This window comes from Mercenaria mercenaria, chromosome 4 (genome assembly GCF_021730395.1).
Source record: "Mercenaria mercenaria strain notata chromosome 4, MADL_Memer_1, whole genome shotgun sequence".
NCBI classification, from domain to species: domain Eukaryota; kingdom Metazoa; phylum Mollusca; class Bivalvia; order Venerida; family Veneridae; genus Mercenaria; species Mercenaria mercenaria.
The window spans coordinates 15,863,940-15,889,923 of record NC_069364.1 but is presented as its reverse complement, the minus strand read 5'-3'; the positions used below and the strand labels follow the sequence as shown (position 1 = coordinate 15,889,923).

At 37.3% G+C, this 25,984-nt stretch overlaps 1 protein-coding gene across 1 annotated transcript in view; it reads left to right on the top strand.

The window, feature by feature from the left end:
• The window catches only part of LOC123551067 (uncharacterized), a 123,328-nt gene that overhangs the window by 21,633 nt on the left and 75,711 nt on the right, over positions 1 to 25,984 (top strand). The window contains exons 6-25 of the mRNA XM_053540544.1: positions 79 to 127; positions 1,107 to 1,334; positions 2,032 to 2,174; positions 2,688 to 2,908; positions 3,573 to 4,309; positions 4,717 to 4,887; positions 5,427 to 5,612; positions 5,877 to 6,116; positions 6,614 to 6,856; positions 11,176 to 11,334; positions 12,039 to 12,246; positions 12,677 to 12,786; positions 13,198 to 13,363; positions 16,237 to 17,886; positions 19,396 to 19,551; positions 20,267 to 20,361; positions 20,727 to 20,899; positions 21,466 to 21,559; positions 22,150 to 22,394; positions 25,305 to 25,398. Of these exons, the coding sequence (XP_053396519.1) occupies positions 79 to 127; positions 1,107 to 1,334; positions 2,032 to 2,174; positions 2,688 to 2,908; positions 3,573 to 4,309; positions 4,717 to 4,887; positions 5,427 to 5,612; positions 5,877 to 6,116; positions 6,614 to 6,856; positions 11,176 to 11,334; positions 12,039 to 12,246; positions 12,677 to 12,786; positions 13,198 to 13,363; positions 16,237 to 17,886; positions 19,396 to 19,551; positions 20,267 to 20,361; positions 20,727 to 20,899; positions 21,466 to 21,559; positions 22,150 to 22,394; positions 25,305 to 25,398 (5,368 nt within the window). The remainder of the gene's footprint in view (positions 1 to 78; positions 128 to 1,106; positions 1,335 to 2,031; positions 2,175 to 2,687; positions 2,909 to 3,572; positions 4,310 to 4,716; positions 4,888 to 5,426; positions 5,613 to 5,876; positions 6,117 to 6,613; positions 6,857 to 11,175; positions 11,335 to 12,038; positions 12,247 to 12,676; positions 12,787 to 13,197; positions 13,364 to 16,236; positions 17,887 to 19,395; positions 19,552 to 20,266; positions 20,362 to 20,726; positions 20,900 to 21,465; positions 21,560 to 22,149; positions 22,395 to 25,304; positions 25,399 to 25,984) is intronic.

The window sequence follows — 25,984 nt, the reverse complement described above, 5'->3', positions numbered from 1 at the left end:
TGAATCACATAGTGATTGTTAATTTATAGACTACTGTATACTTATGATGCTACTTTTTAAGGATCATTTTAATTTTAGGATGGTAGACCAGATTGTCTTCAGAGAACGGATATTCCTTCATGTCAGAGTAAGTTAGATATAGATACAGTACTGACAACTGCCTATAAATATCTACTTTCTGAGAGAACTGCTCTTTTTGGAGAAAAAAATACTGCCATGAGTTAGAGGGATTGCATTAAACTTGAAATGATGTAGTTTATTCAGGAAATAAATGATAATTTCTTTCTGTGAAATCAACGTTTGTTTGTTTATCTCTTAGATTACTGACTTTTGTAAGTACAGTAAAGTAATGTATTTTCAAGCTACTCCTATTTCCAGGGTAGTGCTTTAACTTTTATTGCAACATGACCTGATTTGATTTCCTATTCAACAAAGAAGTTTGAAAGTGTAACGTTCTTAATCAACAAAATCATCATTCGTTCATCACAATTATTACATCATAGCGTCAAATAATATAGTGATGCGCTGAAAAGGGAAGTTATACAAAAACGGGCAAATATTTAGTGGATGTTGTTGAGGATATAGATAGTAACCATTGATAGCATTTAGAATCAAAATAATATATCTCAAATAGTGATTCTCTCCTAAATAAAATCATTGTTGTTCAAATGTGTATTATTGTATCACCTGGACTGTGCACGCTTGATATAATTTCTTCATATCTGAACAATGATTTTATTCCATGACAAAATCACTGATTTAGATATATTGTAAAATGTCTGTTCTTTTGTATTTACAAGACAAATTGAAAAATGTTGAGCATTTGATTCTTTAATACCACAAGAATAGGTGCTCCTTGTAAACATCAAATACGAAAATTAAGAGAAAAATTTTTTGGAAGAATTATACGATGCTTGTCTGTATTTGTATCTTCATGTACCGGTATTTATTCCTGCTGATCAGTATTTCAGAATTGTTTTTTCATGTCATGTTCATCATTGTTAAAGAATGGTTGATGAGGACAAATACGACTTTTTTTCAAACTATAATCAGAATTTACAGATCCCAGTGATATCAGTTGTGATTGACTTTAACCATACTTTCAGCCCCCTGTGAGAGAAACCCATGTATGAACTCTGGTCAGTGTGTGTCCTTCGATGAGACATCAATGGATAATTTCCAGTGTCTGTGCCAGCCTCCTTACGATGGTCAATACTGCGATCATAAAGAGAATCCCTGTGTGTGGCCTCGTGAGTCGGGAATATGTGACCAGAATCTACCCAGGTTTTACTATGATATTGATCTACAGGAGTGCCTTCCCTTCAACTATACAGGTAAAATATTGTGACTGGAATGTCTTCCCTTTAGTTACACAAGTAAAATATGGAAATATGGTGGCAGGAGTGTCTTCCCTTTAACTGTACAGGTAATATATTGTGACTGGAATGTCTTCCCTTCAACTATACAGGTATTATATAATGACTGGAATGTCTTCCCTTCCACTATACAGGTAATTAATTGTATAATAAATGTCTTCCTAAAAAGTATTATAGTGAAAGGAAGACTTCCTTTTAAATACACAGGATACATAGTAAAAGGAAGACACAGGCAGTGTTTTCTTTTTGATACATGTTTAATAAGTTAGTGTCTTCCCTTGTACTGTAGGTATTTATTCATTAGAAAGAAGATTGGTGGTATTATAAGATTTACAGTATTATTGTATGATGTAATGAATTGAAAATAGGATGTAGGTGGAAAGGATGTTTTGTGGGGGAGGGTATGCACATTTATATAGGATATACAATTGTAGAAGGAGTCACTTCATTTTACCTAGACAGGATACATAGTAATGTTTCCCAGATTTTGTAGGTTGTACCATATTGAGAAGTGACTAGTAACTCTGGTTGTGTTTTTTAAACAGGTCTGGGATCAGACTGATATTGCAGGATGCAAGTTACTTTTGAAAAGCAATGTTTAACTCTGTACCTGCAGTTAGCAAAACCATAACTCATACAGTTGTATTTATGTTAGGTTGTGGAGGTAACATTAACAACTATGAGTCTGTGGAGGAATGTCAGGCTGTGGCAGTAACAGGGGCGTGCTGTTACCGGCAGTTCTCTCGCAAGATTGAAGACATCATCATCAGTTCACAAATGGAAACATTCGGCTGCAAGGTAAAATATATTTGAGAAGGTTTATATGTTTAACCCTTACCATGCTGGAAAAGATTGATTCTGCCTTTGCGACCAGTATAGATCATAATCTGCCTGTACATATGTGCAGTCTGATCATGATCTGCACTGGCCGCTATTTAGCCAGTATCTTTTTGGTAAGCACCCCTTTTAACAGTTAATGGTACTGTCCAAATTGGAAGATGGACAAGTTCATTATAGAAATTTAGCAGGGTAAGGGTTAGCGGTGATATTGTTATACGCCAAGGTATTAAGTATATGGAGGCCATACTGAAAACCGGTGTTTCAGTCTGTCCTTCCCTCTGTCCATGTTTCAGTCTGTCCTACCCTTTGTCCATGTTTCAGTTTGTTCTTCCCCCTGTTCACTTGAAGCATATCTCCCAAGGCATTTTATGCCACTTATGAAAATATTGCATATGGTGCACTCGTGAAAAATATTTCAATCTTACATTGAAACAAACAAATATCCTCTATATATTTTTGTTTATACAACAGGAGATAACCCTGTCAGAATGCCAGTCTACACACAGACAGGTGGTAGGTGACCGAGAGTTTGAAGTAATATCATTCTACCCTGGTGTGACATGTGACGAGGCAGGCTGTGGTCGTACAGAGGCAGTGTGTATGATAGACAACAGGAAGTATGAGGTTGGAGAGAAAGCTGTGTTAGGCTGTCAGGAATGTACCTGTGAGAGTTCTGGCCAGTTTGTGTGCAGGTAGGTATCATGGTTCTACTGCTGTCATTTCAAATAAAAAAAATTCAGGGTAATTTTATTTAGTAGGGTTTGTTATTGTGACTTAGATTTTTTGGTTTCATACTGGCGCACATATAATACCATATATTTCAAATCTAAGTCCTTGAAATAAAAAAATAGAAAAAGAAATGAAATGTTCAATTTTAAGTTTTTCCACCTCATTGTTAGCAATAGAAAATTATCTTGTTCTTTGTCAACAGTACTATTCAAGAACTTTAAGGTCATAGGTGTTACATAATTTCTGTTGACTTATAATTTTATAATTACAGGCTGTCCATGTGATAGAAATGATGTAAACTAAACAGTTTTTTTTTTCAATCACATATGAAAATTTCTACATTTTCTATTTCTTGATGTAACTTCTGAAGTTACGTTACCTAACTTTACTGGATACTTACGATAATACATGAAAATATTCCAGTACACATGATTCTTAATATAGTACATAACGGGCAGTCTCTGTACACATGATAATAGCATCAGTACTTTTTAGCATGACAACCACATTTTGTTGGTAGGAAGATTGGTTTTGTCCAGATTTTTTTTAAACATTATTGAACACTTAAATACTATTTAATTTTAGATTAACAAGACTTTAAAGGAAGTAAAAATATCTTTATTTCAGTTGTTCACAGAAGGCAGTAAGGAAGGAAATTAGAGATATGACATCACAAGAACTGGCACAGTTTCACGCAGCCATACAGGAACTACGTCTCGTCGGCCCCGACAACCCATGGGAGGAATTCCGCGATATTTACATGAGGCACACTATGCACTCTAATGGTGGTCCCTACTTTCTCCCCTGGCATAGAATCTTCCTGCGTAAATTAGAGCAGCGGCTACAGCAGATAGACTGTAGTATTACACTACCTTACTATGACTTTACGACAGATATAGGCAATTTTGAGGATGCTAATGTATGGCAGCCGAACTTTTTTGGTGGTAACGGAGTGGACGGATGTGTTGCTGATCATCCATTTGGCCCCACTGGATCATGGAGACCCTGTATCTCTAGGAGATTTAATTCCGATGTGAAACTTCCAACTTTGATAGAACTGTCCATTGCTCTAGCGAGTGATGATTATACGGAAATGAGCATGTGTTTGGAGTCGTATGTTTCGTATATTCATACGTACATTGGTGGTGACATGGCAACGAGAGCTGCATCCTATGATCCAGTGTTTTACACTATACATGCCTACATTGATATGCTGTACTGGTGGTGGCAGAATAAAGGAGACAACAAGTTCAAATATCCGGCTACATTTGCGAATATTCCCATGGTGCCTTTTAACATCCCGCCAAGTGCTATCTTGGACCTGGAATCTGATCTCTGTGTACAATACCTCTGGCCAACTCAAGGTAAATGCATTTTTAAGCCCCTCTCTAAGTTATTTTAAGTTTGAAACTATTTTCATTATTCAACTTATGGTTAGTATGCATTATACTGTTAAAGCCTCATTGGGACTTTATTCAGTGTGCGAGTTATTTGGCAGGGTTACACATGCATTAACACCAGAAAAAAACACTTTTTTCTTTATTCCAGTTTGTAGCTGTGTATATTTTACAATTTGATTAAGATTATTTTACAGATGTAAGGTGTCGGAACCATCCAAGCGTGCAATTTATGAAAATTTGCACAAAAAAAAAACAATGGTTTATGAACACTTGTGACCTACAGGATCTTTGTGCTTCATTTTTGCCAGGTTTTAATTGGGTCAATACAACTACCTTTACAAGGTTGTTGACTTGGAATTTTGTATATGTAGGTTCTCAGTGTAACCATTCACTGGATGGTCAAGACAATGGTAGGAATGGGCAAAGAGGGGATGTAACTCCTGATGGTGGAGGAACATTTACTGGAGGATTTAATTCCCTTGGATATGATGCAAATGGATATGACAGAAGAGGCTTTGACAGGAATGGATTCAAGAAAAATGGTAAGTTACAGCTGCATTAAATGTTTTCTTCATTGAAATAGCACAGCTTAGTAAGTAGAGCACAAAACTATGAGTAAAGAGCTCTCGGTGAGACAGATGTTCACCATGAAAGTTTGAAGCACACTAAGTCTTGTCTTGTATTATTTGTACCAACATCTCTATTTTATGTGTGGAAGTTATCATTTATGTACAAGAGTACTAGCACAGGTACATTTTTAGAAACACTGGATAGACCAACTGACTGCAGTTACATAATCAAAATAATTTAAAAGCAATATTGTATATATATATCGTATCATAATAACACATCCTGTATTGTGATTTTAACTTGCACTGAATGGCGTCAATACAGCTGATGTAAGTTTCTTATTCCTTAGTTCCTGGTTTGAGCATCAAGACTTTGACCACCATAGAAGAAACCAGGGAAAGAACTCTTCAAGATTCATGCTTTTGTCACTATTAAACTGAAGTAAAAATGTGAATAAAAGCTAAAAATATGTTACATAATCAAAAGGTTCTTTTTGCTAAATATTTTGCAGGGTATAACCGAGATGGCTACAACAAGAATGGTTATGATGTAGATGGATACAGTCGCTATGGTTATGACACTGATGGCTATAATCGCTATGGTTACGATATAGAGGGCTGGAACAAAGACAATATGCCAGATCTTACAGAGAGATACAATGCCTATGGTCTAGACATGAATTGTCTGGACAGGAGAGGTATCACTTTGATTTCCTATGCTGCAAGTAAAGTAACCGTGCATATAGAAATTGACGTTTTTCAGTGGAACTGTCTGTCATGATGAAAATATTCAATAACTTCCTTTGCTTCCTTTCATATTTTATAAAGTAACAGATCTCTGTATGTAGGTTTATTGTTGTTAGGAATGTTGATCTTACTATACAAGTGTGACTTTAAGTTTTGTACTTACTTCATACATATGTTTAATGTGTATCATTCATTGTGTCATGTATTTTGTGCAGGTTACACAACAGATGGTTATGATAAGTATGGATTTACAAGCAAGGGTTACAATGAGCAGAAGTGTAACTATTTCTTCAAGGGTCCATTTGCCACTATACAGTCAAGGAGGATCTGGAATGTGCTGTTGGTACAGTCCAAAACATTTCTGATGAGCCTGTCAAGGACGTGCCCGGGTCTTGAACCTCTACCGTTCAACTGGTTACAGCAGTACTGGATCACAGATATCAAGGATGTCACAGGTTTTGTATTATACTTAAATTACAGCAGTTCAGAAATTGATTTAATTTCTCTGACAGTCATTATGTTGTCACAATTGTGGGTTTCGTTCTTAAGAGCAAAAGTAGCTGAGATAACTGTCAGGTTTAGAGGTATAAGCAGCCACTCATGGGAAAGGATGCTTTATAATGATACGTGATTAAAGTAGTTTTTAAAATGAAGTAATAGGAGTACTAAAATCAGTAGTTTTGCATGAAGCACCATACCAGCATCTAACAAGTTTGTATGGATATTCTTAATCAGTCAGACTTTCCATTTAGGTAACAATTGTTGTTGTGAATGTACATTTAAGAGTAAAATTAGTTCATGTGAAAATTTACTCCTGCATAAATGCAGCTTCTGCCTGAAATATGTTTCATTAGAAGGCAAAACAGTTAACATATTTTAATTGTTAAAGAAGGAAATATTATTAGTATGGAACATGTAATAATTTGTTAGACGTTCTGATTTGTGTGCACAGACATGGTAGAAGTTGGACAATCTAACAGTCAAGTGAAGAATTCAGCCAGGTTCTGTTTTGACATTGATGACTTTGTAAGCCCATGTAGATGTGATGCTGGAATAGCTACTTGTGAAAACAACCCTTGTTTGACTGATTCTTGTCCATCATATCCCGAGGCAAGCTGTCGTGTAGATTTCTGCGGAGTCTGTAAGGCTAGATGGTTCGTCAATGGCAAGGAGGTTGACTGCTTTGAAGAAAGAGGTAAAAAGAAATTTCTCGATATCAGTCAAGTAAATTAATTTAAGTCCAATTAATTGCATCAATTTTTCTACCAGCAAATAATATATGGGAAAGTGGTTCAGGGTGCTTAAGTCTGAATGTATGCATAACAGTGCCAAGCATATTTTTCTTTCTTTCTTCTTTATGTGTAAAGAATTTGTCATATGTACAATGATCGGAAAATATTCAGTAAATATCCAAAGTCCTAAACTCCTTTTTGCAGGCTTTTCTCGAGAACTGACAATCTTTAAATATACCGTAATCGGCCGATTATAGGTCGCACTCATGTATAGGACGCAGTGAAAAAATATCAGCAGAATTCTGGAAAAATGCTTATACCCACTTATCATTTATCCGAATTTATGTTTGTCCGAAATTCGCTATAGTTTCTAGGAACTCGCCTGTTTTTGCTTAATCATTGCCGATGTTTTTGCATGTTGTGCAAGTATTTAAATTGAAAAGCATAAACTCTGTGTAAGCACTAAACTGCCGCATCCTCTAATCACTCCATGAATATTGACATCAGTGAAAACGAAAGTACACTTTGGCACGTGGCGGTAAAATGACGTAATTTTAAGACTGGTGTGCAAATTGTTTTGAACATTATGGATCAGCGACTATGATCATATTGGATCAGTCTTAAATCTCGCATGCACATGTTTACAATTGCCTCCGGGTATGATTAAACAGTTAATTGTTGCAGATTTTGACAGTAGGTGTAAGATAAGTAATGCCTCGGGCGTGAATTTCTCGATGAACAAGAGGATTATAGACAACTATCAAAATTATGTTTGAAGACTAGATAATTGATTTTTGGGCTACCTGATATGGAGTTTCAAGTATTTTACTGCAAAATGTGTGAAAACACGCCAGGAAAGTTTTACACAGGTCTTGTTAAAAACTTAATGATCAGTTACAGAAATGCTTTGTAAAATAGATTTGAATGAAAAACAGCATTTATTTATCTTAAGATTTTACATGAGCTCTAAATTTAACATTTTATACAAAAGTAATTTAAGAAGTCGGGTCCCGATACCAGCTATTAGCTATGCCCGAGTCATTGGTATTTACTCCCCTCGAATTCTCTTCAATATAGAGGTACGCAGTGTAAACAAAGATCGATTTTCCAGGCTTTCAAGTAGTCCTACTTTTTCCTACTTTTTAGGTCTGTTCCTACTTTTTATGCCCCCGAAGGGAGGCATATTAGTTTTCAACTGTCCGTCCGTTCGTTGGTTAGTTCGTTCGTCACAACGTTAACTTTTTGCATGAAGGCACTTTACTCGCGAACCACTGCACCCAGGACCTTCAAACTTCAGATGCTGATAGTACTTATTGAGTACACAACCCCTACTGACTTTGGGGTCTCCAGGTCAAAGGTCAAGGTCACAGGGGTCAGTGTTAACTTTTTGCATGAAGGCACTTTACTTGCAGACCAGTGCACCAAGGACCTTCGAACTTCACATGCTGATAGTACTTATTGAGTACACAACCCCTACTGACATTGGGGTCACCAGGTCAAAGGGTCAAGGTCACAGGGGCCAATGTTAACTTTTTGCATGAAGGCACTTTACTCACGAACCACTACACCCAGGACCTTCAAACTTCACATGCTGATAGTACTTATTGAGTACATGACCCCTACTGACTTTGGGGTGACCAGGTCAAAGGTCAAGGTCACAGGGGCCAATGTTAACGTTTTGCATGAAGGCACTTTACTCGCAAATCGCTGCACCCAGGACCATCTAACTTCACATGCTGATAGAATTTATTGAGTACATGACCCCTACTGACTTTGGGGTCAAAGGTCAAGGTCACAGGGGCCAGTGTTAACTTTTTACATGAAGGCACTTTACTTGCAAACCACTGCACCCAGGACCTTCAAACTTCACATGCTGATAGAACTTATTGAGTACACGACACCTCCTGACTTTGGGATCACCAGGTCAAAGGTCAAGGTCACAGGGGCCAATGTAAACTTTGCATGAAGGCACTTTACTCGCGAACCACTGCACCCAGGACCTTCAGACTTCACATGCTGATAGTACTTATTGACTACACAACCCCTATTGACTTTGGGGTCACCAGGTCAAAGGTCAAGACGCTGTGGGGGCATTTGTCACCATTAGTGACAGCTCTTGTTTCCTACTTTTTTTTTGAAAAAACTCCTACTATTCCTACTTTTTTATCTAAAGAAGAAAAAATATGTTAACAAATGTTGTTAGTCTATTTGTATATTGAATTTTGTTACATAATGTAAGGACTGATGGTGTACTGGTGAGGCTCTAGAGACCTTTGATATATGCTGCCGGTGACCTCTTCATTATGTGAGTTGAATACTGACCTTGATATTGGAGCATAAGAGGTTGCAGGTAGCTATGTACAATTGGACCTCAAAGCATCATGAAAATAGAAAAACGTTATATAATGTGCTGCTGTGTAATTGTGAGTAAATGTACAAGAATCAGGCCCAGATCCAGGGCTGGAAAAAGGGTGCCCATGCCCCAACCCCTCCCCAGTTTACTGAGAAGTGACCTATACTCATCAAAGTTAATATTTTCTCAAGACACAAAAGTGCACCAGAAGCCTCCATTTCATACCTATATTTCCAGGGTGAGAACACACAGGCCCCCCCCCCAAAAATTAGGAAAATACCCCTCCCAGTACCTCAAAATTAAGACCAAAAAATGCAACAGAGCTCATCATTTCGTACTTGTATTTCAAAATTTTCCAGGGTAGAGCACCCTGACCCCCCCTAAAATGACTGGGATACCTTCTCCTATACCTAGAAATTAAGACCAAGAACGGCACTCAGAGCTCACCATTTTATACCTGTATTGCAAAATTTTCCAATGGGAGAGCCCTCTGACCCTCCTAGAATAACTGGAATACCTCCTCCCATACCTCAAAATTTAGACCGAAAAATGCACCCAGAGCCCACCATTTCATACCTGTGTTTAAAAATTTTACAGGGTGATAGCCTCCTGACCCCTCTAAAATGACTGGTATACCTCTTCCTGTACTTAAAAAGTTAAACCAAAAATGCACCAGAGTCCACCATTTCATACCTGTATATCAAAATTTTCCAGTGGGACAGCCCTCTGACCCCCTAAAATGACTGGGATACCTCTTCCATACCTAAAAATCAAGACCAAAAAATGCACCCAAAGCCCACCATTTCATACCTGTGTTTCAAAATTTTCCAGGGGGACAGCCCCCTGACCCCCCTAAAATGACTCAGATACCTCTTCCCATACCTAAAAATTAAGACCAAATAATCCACCCAGAGCCCACCATTTTATACCTGTATTGCAAAATTTTCCAGGGGGAGAGCCCCCTCCCCTTAAAATGACTTGGATACCTCCACCCATACCTCAAAATTTAGACAAAAAATGCACCAAAGCCCCACCATTTCATACCTGTATTTCAATATTTTCCAAGGGGACAGCCCCCTGACCCCCCATCCTCACCCCTAAAAGGAGGGGAGTACCCCTCCAGTAATTCAGAACTAAGACATTATATAAAAAAACATTCAGGGAGAGACCCACTCAACCCTCCCCAAACTTGGACAGAGGCCCCCCCTACAAAACCTACCCCCTCTTGGCGCTATGCACTTTGGCGGTGAGGTGCGCCAGTGATGCTTTTGTTCTAAAACTGGTGAGGTTGTTCTCATAAGTTCCTACTATTTATCAACAGATTCCTACTTTTCTCCTACTTTTTTATATCAGAGGCTCCTACTTTTCTCCTACTTTTTCATCAAAGGTCACTTGAAAGCCTGATTTTTCTATATTTTTGAGTCGGGGTAAATGTTTGGTCTTTTTCTATCCCCATATATAGGATGCATCGGTCCTTCGAGACCAGAATCTCGGTAAAAAATGTGCGTCTTATATTCGTAGGATGACAGTATATATGAAAAGAAAAATTAATGTTAATTAGGTTGATGTTGATTGTGTTTTGCAGTTTAACTCTTAGCCTGCTGGTGGAAAAAAAGTGATTCTGCCTTTGCGACCAGTGCAGACCAGGATCATATGGTCTGCACTGTTCGCCATTCAGTTAGTATCTTTTTGATAAGCACCCCTTTTAACAGTTAATGGTACTGTCCAAATTGAAAGATGGACAAATTCATTATAGAAATTCAGTTGGGTAAGGGTTAATGAACAAGAGTTTGATAAACGGAGATCTGACACACATTATTGTAATCTAATTTGGACATATAACCAGTCAGATACTAGAGTTTCTAGACTTGTGTCCAAACATTATTTTGACTGGACAGTGGACTATAGTTTTCCCATTTCTCATTTCAGATTTCTGTGAACCCAACCCATGTGAGAATGGTGGAACCTGTGTACAGTCAGTATGGCTGTCAGAACCACAACTGACCACATGTAGATGTCCACCAGGCTTTGATGGTCACTACTGCCAATATACAGCACTAGAAGTCTGTGAACTACCTTTAAGAACAGGTAATTGCTGACTTGTCTGTTAACTACAGACAGTAACTGTTGTCTGTGAACTAGATTAATGATTATTATATGTAAACTGTCTCTAAGATAAGTTAATTGTCTGAGTTGTCTGTTAACTACAAACAGTGACTGCCATTAGTTTGTCTGTGAACTAAAAATAATGACAGCTATTATGTGAACTGCCTTTAAGTACAGGTAAAAGTCTAACTTGTCTCTTAACTACAAATCTACAAACAGTAACTGCCATTAGTTTGCTGTGAACTAAACACTGTGACAACTGTATGAAATAAATGTGAACTACCTTTACATACAGATAATTATCTTGACTGTATTTACATCTGTGCATATGATAAAATTGAAATATCATTTTACTTTATATTCATATAGTAAATGCAGTCAAATCGAATGTGAACTATGCTTACTGCAGTTACCTCAATTGTGTGTGAACTGCCATTGCAAGTACTAACTTTGTTTGTGAATTACATTTATATGTAACTTCCTGCACTGTCTGTAAATTTATTTTTTATTTACGTTATAAGCTCCTTGAAAATATAACGAGTTGATATTTACAAGCAATTGGCACAATTACTCGGTATGGTGAAAAAATGTCCTATGCTGAATTAACTTGTTTATCAAGCATATAGAACAAAGTCAAATTTTATGTCTTTTGTTGATTTTTGTAATATTTATTTTATATATAACAGGTAGTTGCTCAGAGCGGGAGACAAGATGGTATTTTGACCGTACCACACAGACATGTCAATCATTCATCTATAGTGGCTGTACAGGGAATGCCAACAACTTCCTGTCTAAGGGATCGTGTGAGGCCCGATGTAGGATTGGAGCTTGTTGTTATAGATATCCCAAGAATAGAGAGGCAGTGATTGGCTATGATCTACAGGGATATGATATGTAAGTTATTAAAACTTTGCATCCAGTCTATAACTCTGTTATGCATCTTTTAACGGCGTTTACTGTTACATTGAAAAAAGGTACTCCTAGGTTTATGCCAGCAAGACTTGGTACTGAATTGGGTGGAATAACTTATGGATAATGTTGAAGTACTTGTGAGAATTTTATTTTCACTAACATTTATGAGTTTCATCCCTTAAGAATTCAAAGTTTTTACAGAAAAATAAAAATAAAAAAACGAAGTTCATATAAGTGTACAGTACACAAGGCATTTCCAGTTTCACTTTTCACAGTGTTGTGAATTCATTATTTTGCAAAATAATGGGTGTAAATTCGTGAAATAAAGGTCTTATGAGTTTAAAGTGTTTTACAAAGACCAATTTAAAAAAAAAAAATCTTAATTTTTAAAAGGTTGTTTTACTGTTTTCAGGTATGGTTTTGATGTTGGAGGAGAGAATCGTAGAGGTGACGTCAGAATTGAAGATAATGGTATCAAAACAGGAAGAAACAGGTTTTCACCAGACAGATATGATTGGCAAGGTAGGTTTCAGTATGATTTTTTTCCATGTTGGCATATGTTTTGTATTCTACAGGTTAAATAGTTGTATTTGTGTTTGTAAAAAAATCCCATGTCTGTCAGAAGTTTGTACAACTTTTGTCATGTGTCAGCAGATTTTTAGAGATTAGAGAAAATAAAAAATGTTACCCCTAGATCAACCTTAAAGATGGGTGCGTGTACATGTTTGTCCATTGTGATATTATATGAAATTATGTTTTTGAAATATTCTAGAATATCCATGAAATTGTAACATTACATATAGATATGAAATAAAAAAGGAGTACAGAATTTCAGCATAGCGGTTAGGTAAAAGAATTTGCATTCCAAGGTAAAGTTATCTAGTATACAATAAAAAAAAATACATATAAACCAAAATAAACCCTGTATTGCAGGCTATGACCTGAATGGTCTGGACCAGGAAGGGTATAATCGTTGGGGTCTAGATAAAGCAGGGTACAGTCGGGAAGGATACAGTCTGACAGGATACAGCAGGAGAGGGGAATATGATGGTATCATAGACTATGACAAACAAGGATATGATGTGGAGGGATATAATAGGTATGATGGTATTAATTTTAACCCTTACCCTGCTAAATTTCTAAAAGGACTGGTCCATCATTCAATTTGGGCCATACCACTTATTATTCAAAGGTGTGTTCACTGAAAATTTACTGACTGAATAGCGGACAGTGCAGACCGATTTGCAGGCTGATCTTGGTCTGCACTGGCCACAAAGGCAGAATATCTTGCCGCCAGCATGCTATATGTTAAAGAGAAATTTGAAGGGGCATGAATTACAAAGTATTTTTGTTAGCTCACCTGAGCAATGCTCAGGTGAGTTTTTGTGATCGCTCAATGTCCGGCGTCTGTCTGTCGTCTGTCGTCTGTCTGTCGTCTGTCAACATTTAGCTTGTGTATGCGATAGAGGCTGTATTTTTCAACTGATCTTCATGAAAATTGGTCAGAATGATTACCTTGATGAAATCTAGGCCGAGTTCAAAAACGAGTCATCTGGGGTCAAAAACTAGGTCACTAGGTCAAATCAAAGAAAAACCTTGTGTATGCAATAGAGACTGTTTTTTTCAGTTAATCTTCATGAAATTTGGTCAGAATGATTACCTTGATGAAATCTAGGCCGAGTTCGAAAATGGGTCATCTGGGGTCAAAAACTAGGTCATTAGGTGAAATCAAAGAAAAACCTTGTGTATGCAATAGAGGCTGTATTTTTCAATTAATCTTCATGAATTTTGGTCAGAATGATTACCTTGATGAAATCTAGGCCAAGTTCAAGTATGGGTCATCTGGGGTCAAAAACTAGGTCACTAGGTCAAATCAAAGAAAAACCTTGTGTATGCGATAGAGGCTGTATTTTTCAATTAATCTTCATGAATTTTGGTCAGAATGATTACCTTGATGAAATCTAGGCCAAGTTCAAATATGGGTCATCTTGGGTCAAAAAGTAGGTCACTAGGTCAAATCAAAGAAAAACCTTGTGTATGCGATAGAGGCTGTATTTTTCAATTAATCTTCATGAATTTTGGCCAGAATGATTACCTTGATGAAATCTAGGCCGAGTTTGAAAATGGGTCATCTGGGGTCAAGAACTAGGTCACTAGGTCAAATCAAAGAAAAACCTTGTGTATGCGATAGAGGCTGTACTTTTCAATTAATCTTCATGAATTTTGGTCAGAATGATTGCCTTGATGAAATTTAGATCAAGTTCGAATATGGGTCATCTGGGGTCAAAAACTAGGTCACTAGGTCAAATCAAAGGAAAAGCTTGAATATGCGATAGAGGCTGTATTTTTCAATTGATCTTCCTGAAATTAAGTCAAAATGATAACCTTAATGAAGTCTAGGCTGAATTTGAAAATGGGTCATCTTGGGTCAAAAAGTAGGTCACTAGGTCAAATCAAAGAAAAACCTTGTGTATGCGATAGAGGCTGTATTTTTCAATTGATCTTCATGAGATTTGGTCAGAATGATAGCCTTGATGAAATCTAGGTCAAGTTCGATTATGGGTCATCTTGGTTCAAAAACTAGGTCTCTAGGTCAAATCAAAGAAAATACTTACTAAATAAATATTTTTTTCCATGAAATCACTAGGTCAAAAATGTTTACTCTGTTTAAAATGTTTCTGTTATGGTGTGTTTCTCAGGTGAGCGACCTAGGGCCATCTTGGCCCTCTTGTTTTCTAGTTCTTATAAATATGATGTGAAAAATACTAACTCAATGTGAATTAGGAGATTTGTGAAAAACACTTTTGTAATTTGTAAAATGATGTTCAGCGTAATCATGCTGGAAATAAAATTGATGTAAAATAGAAGGAATTTGGCTGTATTTATTATCCTACTTGTAGAAAATAATGATTTGTGGATTTTGATATTTTATAGGGATTAGGGTTGTTTTAAAAAAACTGATGTTATGATATTTAGAGGTATGCCCCTGCTTAAATCAGCTGGGAGTTTAGAACCTTGCATGAGGTGAAGAACTCTTCATGTGAGGAAGCCATCCAGATGTCTGCTCATGCCTGAAACAATGCTTTGGGGTGTATCTGGGACCTTCAGTTTCAAATGCTGGAAAAAACGCCATATGATCTCCCTTGTTCCAGTGTGACTTTAAACAAAACAAAAAGAAAAAAAATAGTAATCATAAATCATGACATACCGTATTTTCCCGAATTAAGGCCCCCCCTCTAATTAACGCCCCCCACCCATTTTGGAGGGGAAAAAAGTCAACAAGAACGGGGAAAAATCACCTACCTCATTTTTATAAGTCCACATAATACGTAATTTACAGTACTAAAGTCCAATGTATTAAAAATTAAACACACTTTTAAACAGTCCATGTACCGTAAGTCCAAAACATTTGTACTAAGTACGGTACGTAACAGAAAATTAAACGGTAAATACATTTTTGATTTGTTTTTACACCACTCGCGCACACGCTTCCTGCCGACTTTAAACATACTTGCAGCAATGTGTTTACGATATACCCTTTTCTTCGGCAGTTTTAAGAACTTTTAATTTAAAAGCAGGCACAGCAGCGTGTCAAACCATTGACATTGTGTATTGCGCTATTAGCTACCCGCATGTACTATGGAAAATGTTATCGGAGTACACAGCTGTTTGGGTCATGACGTAATGTGTAGTGTCGCGAGCGTGTCAAAAAGCTAGACATGGAATACACGAGGTACCGTATTTAAATGCATAAAAGACACACTGCATTAAATTGGATGCCAAATAATTACGTTTTAGGGGGATTAAACCACACAGAAACACTTTACAGCTAGTTTGAACGATGTTTTTAAGTTTTGTAAACATTTTCATTTTTTATTTTTTTACCTCAAATAAACGCCCCCTCTTTGGAAAATGTAACGCCCCCGGGGGCGTTAATACGGGAAAATACGGTAATTTTTAATGGTATTTCAGAGTGGGATTTACATGTTATGGTACCAACAGAAATGGTTTGAATGCCTATGGTGTCTATACTGAATATGTGTATAAGTGCCGATCTGCCACTCTGGAACAGTGTCAGAGACTGGAGAATGAACAGACCAAGGTTGTACGTTTCTCCAGAGGACGCCGATGCGAGGAGGTCAACTGCAAGGAGAATTGTGGCTGTGACTATAATAATAACTCATACAAATTTGGAGAAACATTTCGGGCTGGATGTCAGTTTTGTACCTGTACTTACACTGGAGCTGTTGAGTGCTCATGTCCTCAGATATATCGGAGGAAGGAAATTCGGGACATGACTAATGAGGAGTTGCAGACATACCAGGATGCAATTAAAAAACTTAATAAGATGGAATACCCATCCACATGGTTCCAGTTTGCTCAGATGTATGCTGATCATAAAGCACAAGCTGTTGGTAATCCAGCCTCACTTCCATGGACCAGGAACTTCCTGCGGATGGTTGAGCAGATGTTACAGGAAACCGATTGCTCTATTACCATACCATACTATGACTGGACATTGAATGCAGGGAACCAGCAGAAGGCAACAATTTGGGCAGCAGATAAATTTGGTGGGGATGGTTCAGATGTTACAGGATGCGTAGATCACCATCCATTTAAAGATTATTACCCGCCGTATTTAGTACCCTGTTTGCGGAGAAGATTCAATATGGATGTCCCTCTACCGGATGTGATTGATTTGCAGATTGCTCTAAACGAGCCTTCTTATGAAAAGTTCAGACTTCATATGGAGCTCTATATGAACATGTTCAAATCATGGGTAGGCGGACACATGGACTCGGACCTTAGCCCCTATGATCCATTGTTTCTATCAGTGGCAGCATTTATTGATAGAATCTGGTGGGATTGGCAAAATAAACATGAAAGTGGTCTTCTACGTTATCCACAAGACCTCCGCTACATTCCCATGATGCCGTTCAAATTGTCACCAGATGATGTCATGGACAGTAAAAAACAAATGTGTGTTACATATTATGCACTTTCTGAAGCAGCTGTCTGTAATGTAACACTTCCAAATCTCAATTATAACTCCCTTGGATATGACAGACATGGTTTTGATAAGGAAGGCTATGATATCGAGGGTTACAATGTATATGGAGTGAATCGTAATGGAGATGCTGATTCAAGAGGAATTTACAACATAAATGGCTTTGATCGACAGGGCTTTAAACGAAATGGTTATGACAGTATGGGATTGGACAGATTTGGATTTTCTGAAGATGATTATAACACTGATGGTTATGACTCAACTGGTTACGATAGGAGTGGTTATGACCGCTATGGTTTTGACCAGTCTGGTAAAACACCTTTTGGTTTCCATAGAAATGGTACTCTCCTTGTTAATACAGTTCCAGACAAATTCGATCCCTATGGTTATAATAGATATGGTTTAGATAGATACGGCTTTGACAGACAGGGTTATGATAAGTTTGGGTTTGACACATTTGGTTACGACAGGAGGAGATGTAACCAGTATTTCCTCGGACCAATGCTGGTGATTATCAAACGTTGGGCAGAAATAGAAGTAGAGGCAGCAGACGATAAGGCTATTCGAATTATCACAAGAATCTGTCCCGCACTGAATAACCTCCCACAGTGGATGTAAGTATAGTACTAGACTGATATAATTATGATAAGTCTGTTATAACTTTAAATTATAATAATCTGATAAATGTAAAGGTTTCTTATTTTAGCATTTTAATCAAAATAACCCCCCACATAGGATGGATGGAACAGCTTTTTATGCCCCCAAAGGGAGGCATATTAGTTTTCAACTGTCCGTCCTTCGTTAGTTTGTTTGTTTGTTCGTCACAACGTTAACTTTTTGCATGAAGGCACTTTACTTGCGAACCACTGCACCCAGGACCTTCAAACTTCACATGCTGATAGTACTTATTGAGTACACGACCCCTACTGACTTCGGGGTCACCAGGTCAAAGGTCAAGGTGCTGCGGGTACATTTGTCACCATTAGTGACAGCTCTTGTTTCTAGTTAAGCCCACAGCAGATGTCATATTTATCTCTCTAGCATCCAGTGCAGGCCAGTATTGCTAGAATAGCCCTCCTGCTTAGTTCAATAGGGAGAGCACAGATCTACAGATCAGGGGGGTTGCGAGTTTGATCTCGGGGCGGGGCGTTCTCTGTGACAGTTTTATAAATGACATTGTGTCTGAAATCATTCGTCCTCCATCTCTGGTTTATGTTGGGAAGTTAGCAGATACTTGTGAAAAACAGGTTTGTACTGGTACAAAATCCAGGAACACTGGTCAGGTTAACTGCCTGCTGTTACATAACTGAAATACTGTTTTAAAAAATGGCGTTAAACCCAAAACAAACAAACACACAGTATTGCTAGGAACAGTACCTATTTAAGTAAATTACACAGCACTAAACATTTGTCTTGATATCAGCAGTGATTGGGACTCGGACCTAAATGGCTACAGTTGTTGTCCATCTTGCTAACAACTGTTCCTGTGCCCCAATATCTACTGATGCAGGAGGCATATAGTGATTGTCCTGTCCCATTCCATTCCATTCGTCCGTCCGTCCATACGAGGTTAACCAAATGGGACCGTTTCGTCTAGCATCAATACCCTTTACTAGAATGACTTGATACTAATTCAGATGTAATCTGTGACCATTCCTCATCTTCAAACATCACCTGACCTCAGTTTCACCTTGACCTTGACCTTGTTTTGGACTTAGGTTGCTTTGTATGGGCCATCTCTTGGTTAACCAAATGGGACCGTTTCGTCTAGCATCAATACCCCTTACTAGAATGACTTGCTACTAATGCAGATGTAACCTGTGACCATTCCTCATCTTCAAACATCACCAGACCTCAGTTTGACCTTAAACAGCTTCTTGTTTACCCAATAAAATTCTTTGTCTTTCCTAGATTTTTTTTATCTTTGCAATTTTATAAAATTCCTGAAGGTTTTAAGAGATTTGATGTTAAATATAGTACTTTCTTCCTACTATCAACAAAGAAGTGTACAAATTGTATTTAATTTGTGCCTTAAACTGTGCGATAATGTCATATGGAAGAATATGTCAAACTTTAATACTATCTGAACTGCAGTTTATAAAAAAGACTTACTGATATTACAGATATACAGTGAACTGGCTGCAGAGGGGCTCTCAGATTCCACTGATGGAGGGTATTGTAGGGCGTGCCCAGGAAAGGGTGCTTAGTTCAAGACCCGATGTACGAACCAGCAGTATTACAGAAGATAACATCTGGCTACCTGTGGGACCTGACAGAAGGTACAGTGCTTTATCGTACTGTGTATCATTGTCAAATACTCACCTATTTTCACCTTGCAAATATTCATACCAATGAAGCATTTTGCCATTAGGTACAACATTTTTCCAGACTTCCATCTTCACTTTTGAGTTAAGCTGTCTGATGTCATACTGTACATAAACCTGTACATACTCCTGTACAAATACCTATACCTACAAATGTGAGATCCTTATACTGTACATAAACCTGTACATACTCCTGTACAAATACCTATACCTACAAATGTGAGATCCTTATACTGTACATAAACCTGTACATACTCCTGTACAAATACCTATACCTACAAATGTGAGATCCTTATACTGTACATAAACCTGTACATATTCCTATACAAATACCTATACCTACAAATGTGAGATCCTTATACTGTACATAAACCTGTACATACTCCTGTACAAATACCTATACCTACAAATGTGAGATCCTTATACTGTACATAAACCTGTACATACTCCTGTACAAATACCTATACCTACAAATGTGAGATCCTTATACTGTACACACACCTCACTTATGTTATAAAGTTTTTGAGGGCTAGGGTATCGACGATGAATGCCTACTTTGTAACATTTTATTTTAGCAGTTTTAATCGGGGCCTTCCAAGTATACTCCAGGAATATATACAGAGTGGCTAGCTGTATTGTTAGTGTAAACATTTTATATACTTTTTTTCAGTTTGTGTTTTTACACCTACTACTACACTGAGTGTCCATTTGGTCAGACCCCTGTGGAATGCAGTGAAGACCTGTGTTATGACAGAAAATGTCCAGGTAACATTTCTTTAACATTACCTCATATAAATTAATGATCTGATCTTGATATTGATAGTATAGTCTTCAAACACTAGTTTGGCTGTACATTTTATGAACACCAAATATGCATGAATATAATTAATGCAAATAATATTATTTTGTGAAATAGAATTAATTTCTAAAATGTTTATTTGTACATGTATGTGCTTGGCTTTATTCAGACAGGAATAAAAACTTTTTGAGGGTTGAGCGCAGTACTGCCAAAACTCCTATCAAATAAAAAAAGTGTTACGGCAGTATTGCGCTCAACCCTTAATTATTATTGCTTGTAAAAAAAAAAAGTTGATGGTAAAAGTACGAGTTATCTTTTTATTTCATTCCAGGTTATCCAGGCGCTGTATGTAGAGTGAACAATTGTGGTGGCTGTCAACACGAGTGGTATAATGGTATAACAGGAAATGTGTTCCAGTGCTCCGGTTGTATAGACAGAGAGGATATAGAGAGAGGCGACGGAACATCCTGGGCTACGTCAGACTGTGAAATGTGCTCTTGTGAAGTGAGTTAACATTGAAATTTCAAAAGAAATGTCATAAGGTAGAAGTTAGAGGTGTCATTTCCAAAGTAATATAAGAAATAGATTACTGTAAAATCATTTAATTTTGTGGGCATGGAATTTCGTGGTTTTGGTCAAAACGGTAATTTCGTGGGGATATGAATTCGTGGATTTCAAGTTTTGAACTTAACTGAATGGGAATTTTACTTGTTCATTAGGATTTAATTTCTCGGATTGACTCGTCCACGAAACCCACGAAAAGTAGTCTCCAATGAATAATAATTTTACAGTATGTAAGATCAGGAAATCGGATCCATGTTAACACGGTGACATTGTTGGTAGCAAAGACAGATTCATTTCACTATACCACTGTCAGATAAAGATATGTACAGGCCATTCAATATGTTGAATGATGCTTGTGTGGTTGTAGACACCAGTGTTACTGTGAATGTTAAACTAGGAAAAATCTAAATGATACAAATAAAGTTATCATTTCATTTGTTGTATGAAAAAGTTTTGAAAAGTACTTGTATTATTTAATAGATGTATGTTTATTATCATTGCTTTAGGATGGTTTAGTAACATGTGTAGAGGAGACCTGTCCTCCTATCCTGTGTACACATCCAGTGAAAATTCCAGGCCAGTGTTGTCTACAGTGTGCAGGTAAATTTGTTAGTTCTTACAGTATCAGAAATATGGATATCAAGATATTACTGCTAGATTGTTGAATTTCCCACATCCCTTCATTGTCTCTATCCACAGTCCTGCTGTCTAAAAGCTCAAGGCCTAGAAAGGCCCAGAGCTTAGATATTTGCCATGTAGCATTGTGTATAGGTCCTCTGCTAAAGCATCATGTACTCATTTGGTCAGGTGAGCAATATAGGGCCATTATGGTCCTCTTGTTAACTATTACCAATGTGTTTGAAACAAGATATGAACTGAAGCGAAACTTGTTCTAAAGATCACTTGTGAATAGAGACCAACTGACTCTAAAGATCACTAGTTGATTTGCAACTTAGGTTATTTGAACCTATTAATAAAAAAAAAAACCTTTGCTTTCCCAAGCAGCAACAGTTTATAATGAGATCGTACAAGTTTGAGTGTATTTGTTATGTTGTGATAAAGCCTTTAAAGGACTTGCATGACGTTTTGAGAAAAAGAATGGAAGTAAATTTTGTACTTTTATACCTAAACAGTAATGTATGTTTGCTGCCATAGTGTAGCCAATAGTTGATACAAAACATGTCTTTTAGACTGTGAGTATGATGGTTTACGTGTGAGAAATCGTCAGGAATTCAATCCAGTCGGTAACAGATGTGAGGTGTGTTTCTGTAACAATGGTAATGTTAACTGCCGCTATGTTGACTGTCCAGACCTTGGCTCATGCTCCTCACAGGTGACTTTGGATGGTGAATGTTGTCCAACATGTCTGGACTGTGGGAACAGGGACAATGGCGAGTCATGGAAGGAGACTCCCTGTCAGATCTGTACTTGTGTGGTATGTATATTTTCAAATCTCTTATGTGGTATGTATTTTGTCAAATTTGTTGTTGTGTGGTATATATATTGTCAGATCTGTACTTGTGTGGTGTATATATAGTGTTTGATCTGTACTTGTGTGGTATACTTGTTGTCACGTTGTTACTTGCATAATATATAATGTTGTCAGAAATATACCATCATGATATGTATATTGTCAGAAATATACTGTCATGATATGAATGTTGTCAGAAATGTACTGTCATGATTTGTATGTTGTTAGAAATGTACTTGTAGAGTCCTCTGTAGCTGAATGTTTAAGGTCATCGACTTCAGACCATTTGCTCCTTTTATGTGGATTTGAAACCTCACTTGATAGTAGAATTCTATGTGAGGAAGCCCAGCTGGCTTATGTAAGGTAGTTGGTTGTACCCAGGTGTACCTGTCGATGATAATAATGTTCAGAAGGGCACCTGGGAATTTCCTCATCCATCTTAACCTGGAAAAGTTGCTGTATGTACTAAATTGTGTCCATATAACTAACAAAAGATCTGTACTTGAATTGTATGTATGTAGCTAGTAGAATATGAACATGCCCAGCTAGCTCAGTAGAAACAGTAGAAGACTACAGATCTAAGGGTAGGGACTACAGCTCTAAAGGTAGGGACTACAGATGTATGGGTAGTGACTACAGATCTAAGGGTAGTGACTACAGCTCTAAAGGTAGGGACTACAGATCTAAGGGTAGTGACTACAGATCTAAGGGTAGTGACTACAGCTCTAAGGGTAGTGACTACAGATGTATGGGTAGTGACTACAGATCTAAGGGTAGTGACTACAGCTCTAAAGGTAGGGACTACAGATGTATGGGTAGTGACTACAGATCTAAGGGTAGTGACTACAGCTCTAAAGGTAGGGACTACAGATGTATGGGTAGTGACTACAGATCTAAGGGTAGTGACTACAGATATAAGGGTAGTGACTTCCTCAGAAGTGGTAAACGTTCTCCATGCTGGTTTGATTATCGTCATAATAAATAATCTAAAGTAATTCATCCTCGACCTCCTAATTCATGTCGGAAACATGCATTGCCAAGTTGTTTATCGAGAATAGGTTGTTACTGGTGGGAAATCCAAGTGTGAGGCGATGTTAACTGACATGTGCACATATTTTAAGTGGACTATTTTTAAGTCAGATTTTAGTCAGTGCTCAAGTATATGTCTACCTTATTCTAAATTTTTAGCTCACCTGTCACATAGTGACATGGTGAGCTTTTGTGATCACCCTTCGTCCGTCGTCTGTGCGTGCGTCTGTCCGTCGGTCAACAATTTCTTGTCTGCATGATAGTGGTTTCATTTATGATTTTATTTTAACCAAACCTGAACACAACTTGTATCACCATAAGATCTTGGTTCCTTTCTTGAACTGGCCATATCCCATTATGAGTTCAGAGTTATGGCCCCTGAAAGGGCCAAAATTAGCTATTTTGACCTTGTCTGCACAATAGCAGCTTCATTTATGATTTGATTTTTACCAAACTTGCACACAACTTGTATCACCATAATATCTTGGTTCCTTTCTTGAACTGGCCAGATTCCATAATGGGCTCCAGAGTTAGGCCCCTGAAAGGGCCAGAATTAGCTATTTTGACCTTGTCTGCACAATACAGCTTCATTTGATTTTATTTTAACCAAACTTGCACACAACTTGTATCACCATAAAATCTTGGTTCCTTTCTTGAACTGGCCAGTTTCCAATATGGGTTCCAGAGTGGTGGCCCCTGAAAGGGCCAGAGTTAGCTATTTTGACCTTGTCTGCACAATAGCAGCTTTATTTATGATTTGAATTTAATCAAACTTGCACAAAACTTGTGTCACCATAAGATCTCAGTTCCTTTCTTGAACTGTCCAGATCCCATAATGGGTTCTAGAGTTATGGCCCCTGAAAGGGCCAAAATTAGCTATTTTGACCTTGTCTGCACAATAGCTGCTTCATTTATGATTTGATTTTAACCAAACTTGCACACAACTTGTATCACCACAAGATCTTGTTTCCTTTTTTGAACTGACTGGATTCCATCATGGGTTCCAGAGTTATTGCCCCTTAAAGGTCAGAATTTGCTATTTTGGTTTTTGCAGCCATATAAAGACTTCATTTATGGTTTGATTTGGTACAAACTTCCAAAATATCTTCAACAACAAAAAGTCCTGGATTCCATGGCAAATCTGTCAGATCTAATCGTAGGTTCCAGAGTTATTTTATATCTGATTGCCTCCCCTGATTGTAATCAGAATGGATTTATATAAGTAAGTCCTTATAGGACTTAGTTTAAATTTCATTATTGTCATTAGTTGGACTGAGACAATCAGGGTAGATAACTATAGACTGATTTGTCAAATTACCTCCCTTTATTTCAAATTAAAATAGGTATATCTCCGTAACTAATGAAGATATTGATCTGAAATTTCATTTATGTCAACAGATAGACTTGGACAATCAGTGAAGATACATATTGACTGAATTTATGACAAATTACCTCCCTTTATTTTTTATCCAAATGAATACACCTTAGCAGCTTCTAATGAGATTGGTTTGAAACGATCATATCATTTTGAGCAATGGTACTCAGGTGAGGGATACAGGGCCATCATAACCCTCTTGTTTATAAATTTCTGGGAGGAAGATTTTCATGAAACTTGGCAAAAATACAGGTCATAAATATAGAAATGTAAAGCAAAGTGTAAAGAATAATTATTATACAAGTACAATCAACAAAGTTGTAAAATGGAACTTTTCAATCCCAAACCTGGAATATTGGTGAATATACATCTAGGAGTAATGCTTAGAGAACTCATTATTAGAACTATTTCCAGTAGGAAGTAAAATTTGTGTATGACAGTTGGTATATTAGTGATTACTGTTACTACAGGATGGTAGAGTTGAGTGTGAGAGGATAAACTGTATCCCCCCTGACTGTAGTCACCCACAGATACAACCTGGAGAATGTTGTGCTGGCTGTGATGGTAAATATAACAGTTCAATGTTATACATGATACACAAATACTTTCCATGATGTTTTCAAGTATAATCCATATTAAATATTAATTGCTCCCGTGGGACAGTCATATAAAAATAAAGGTTTAATTTATTGTTTCATGGAGATTGCTGCTTAGTATAAAATTGTCAGATAAAAGATTTTAAGCTTGACTACTCAAAGAATAGGTAGAGCTATTGGACTCACCCTTGTGTCCGCGTTGGTGTCAGCGTCGGCGTCCCTATTTGGTAAAGTTTTTGTATGTAAGCTGGTATCTCAGTAACCACTTGTAGGAGTAGATTGAAACTTCCCACACTTGTCGACTGTGATGAGCTGACATGTATTCTACATGTTACACAACTCTGTATTGCATTTTTACAAATTTACAAATTTGCCCCTTTTTCAACTTATATTCAGTTGACAAGGCTGTTGAATGGTTGAGCGTTGCTGTCCTCTGACAGCTCCTGTTAAAAATAAAACTAGATATCAAGCATGTGATGATGATTTGCTAAGCAGAAGTAATGCACATAATAGACCCTTGCTTACAACTCATTTTAGTGGCATTTATAAGAAGA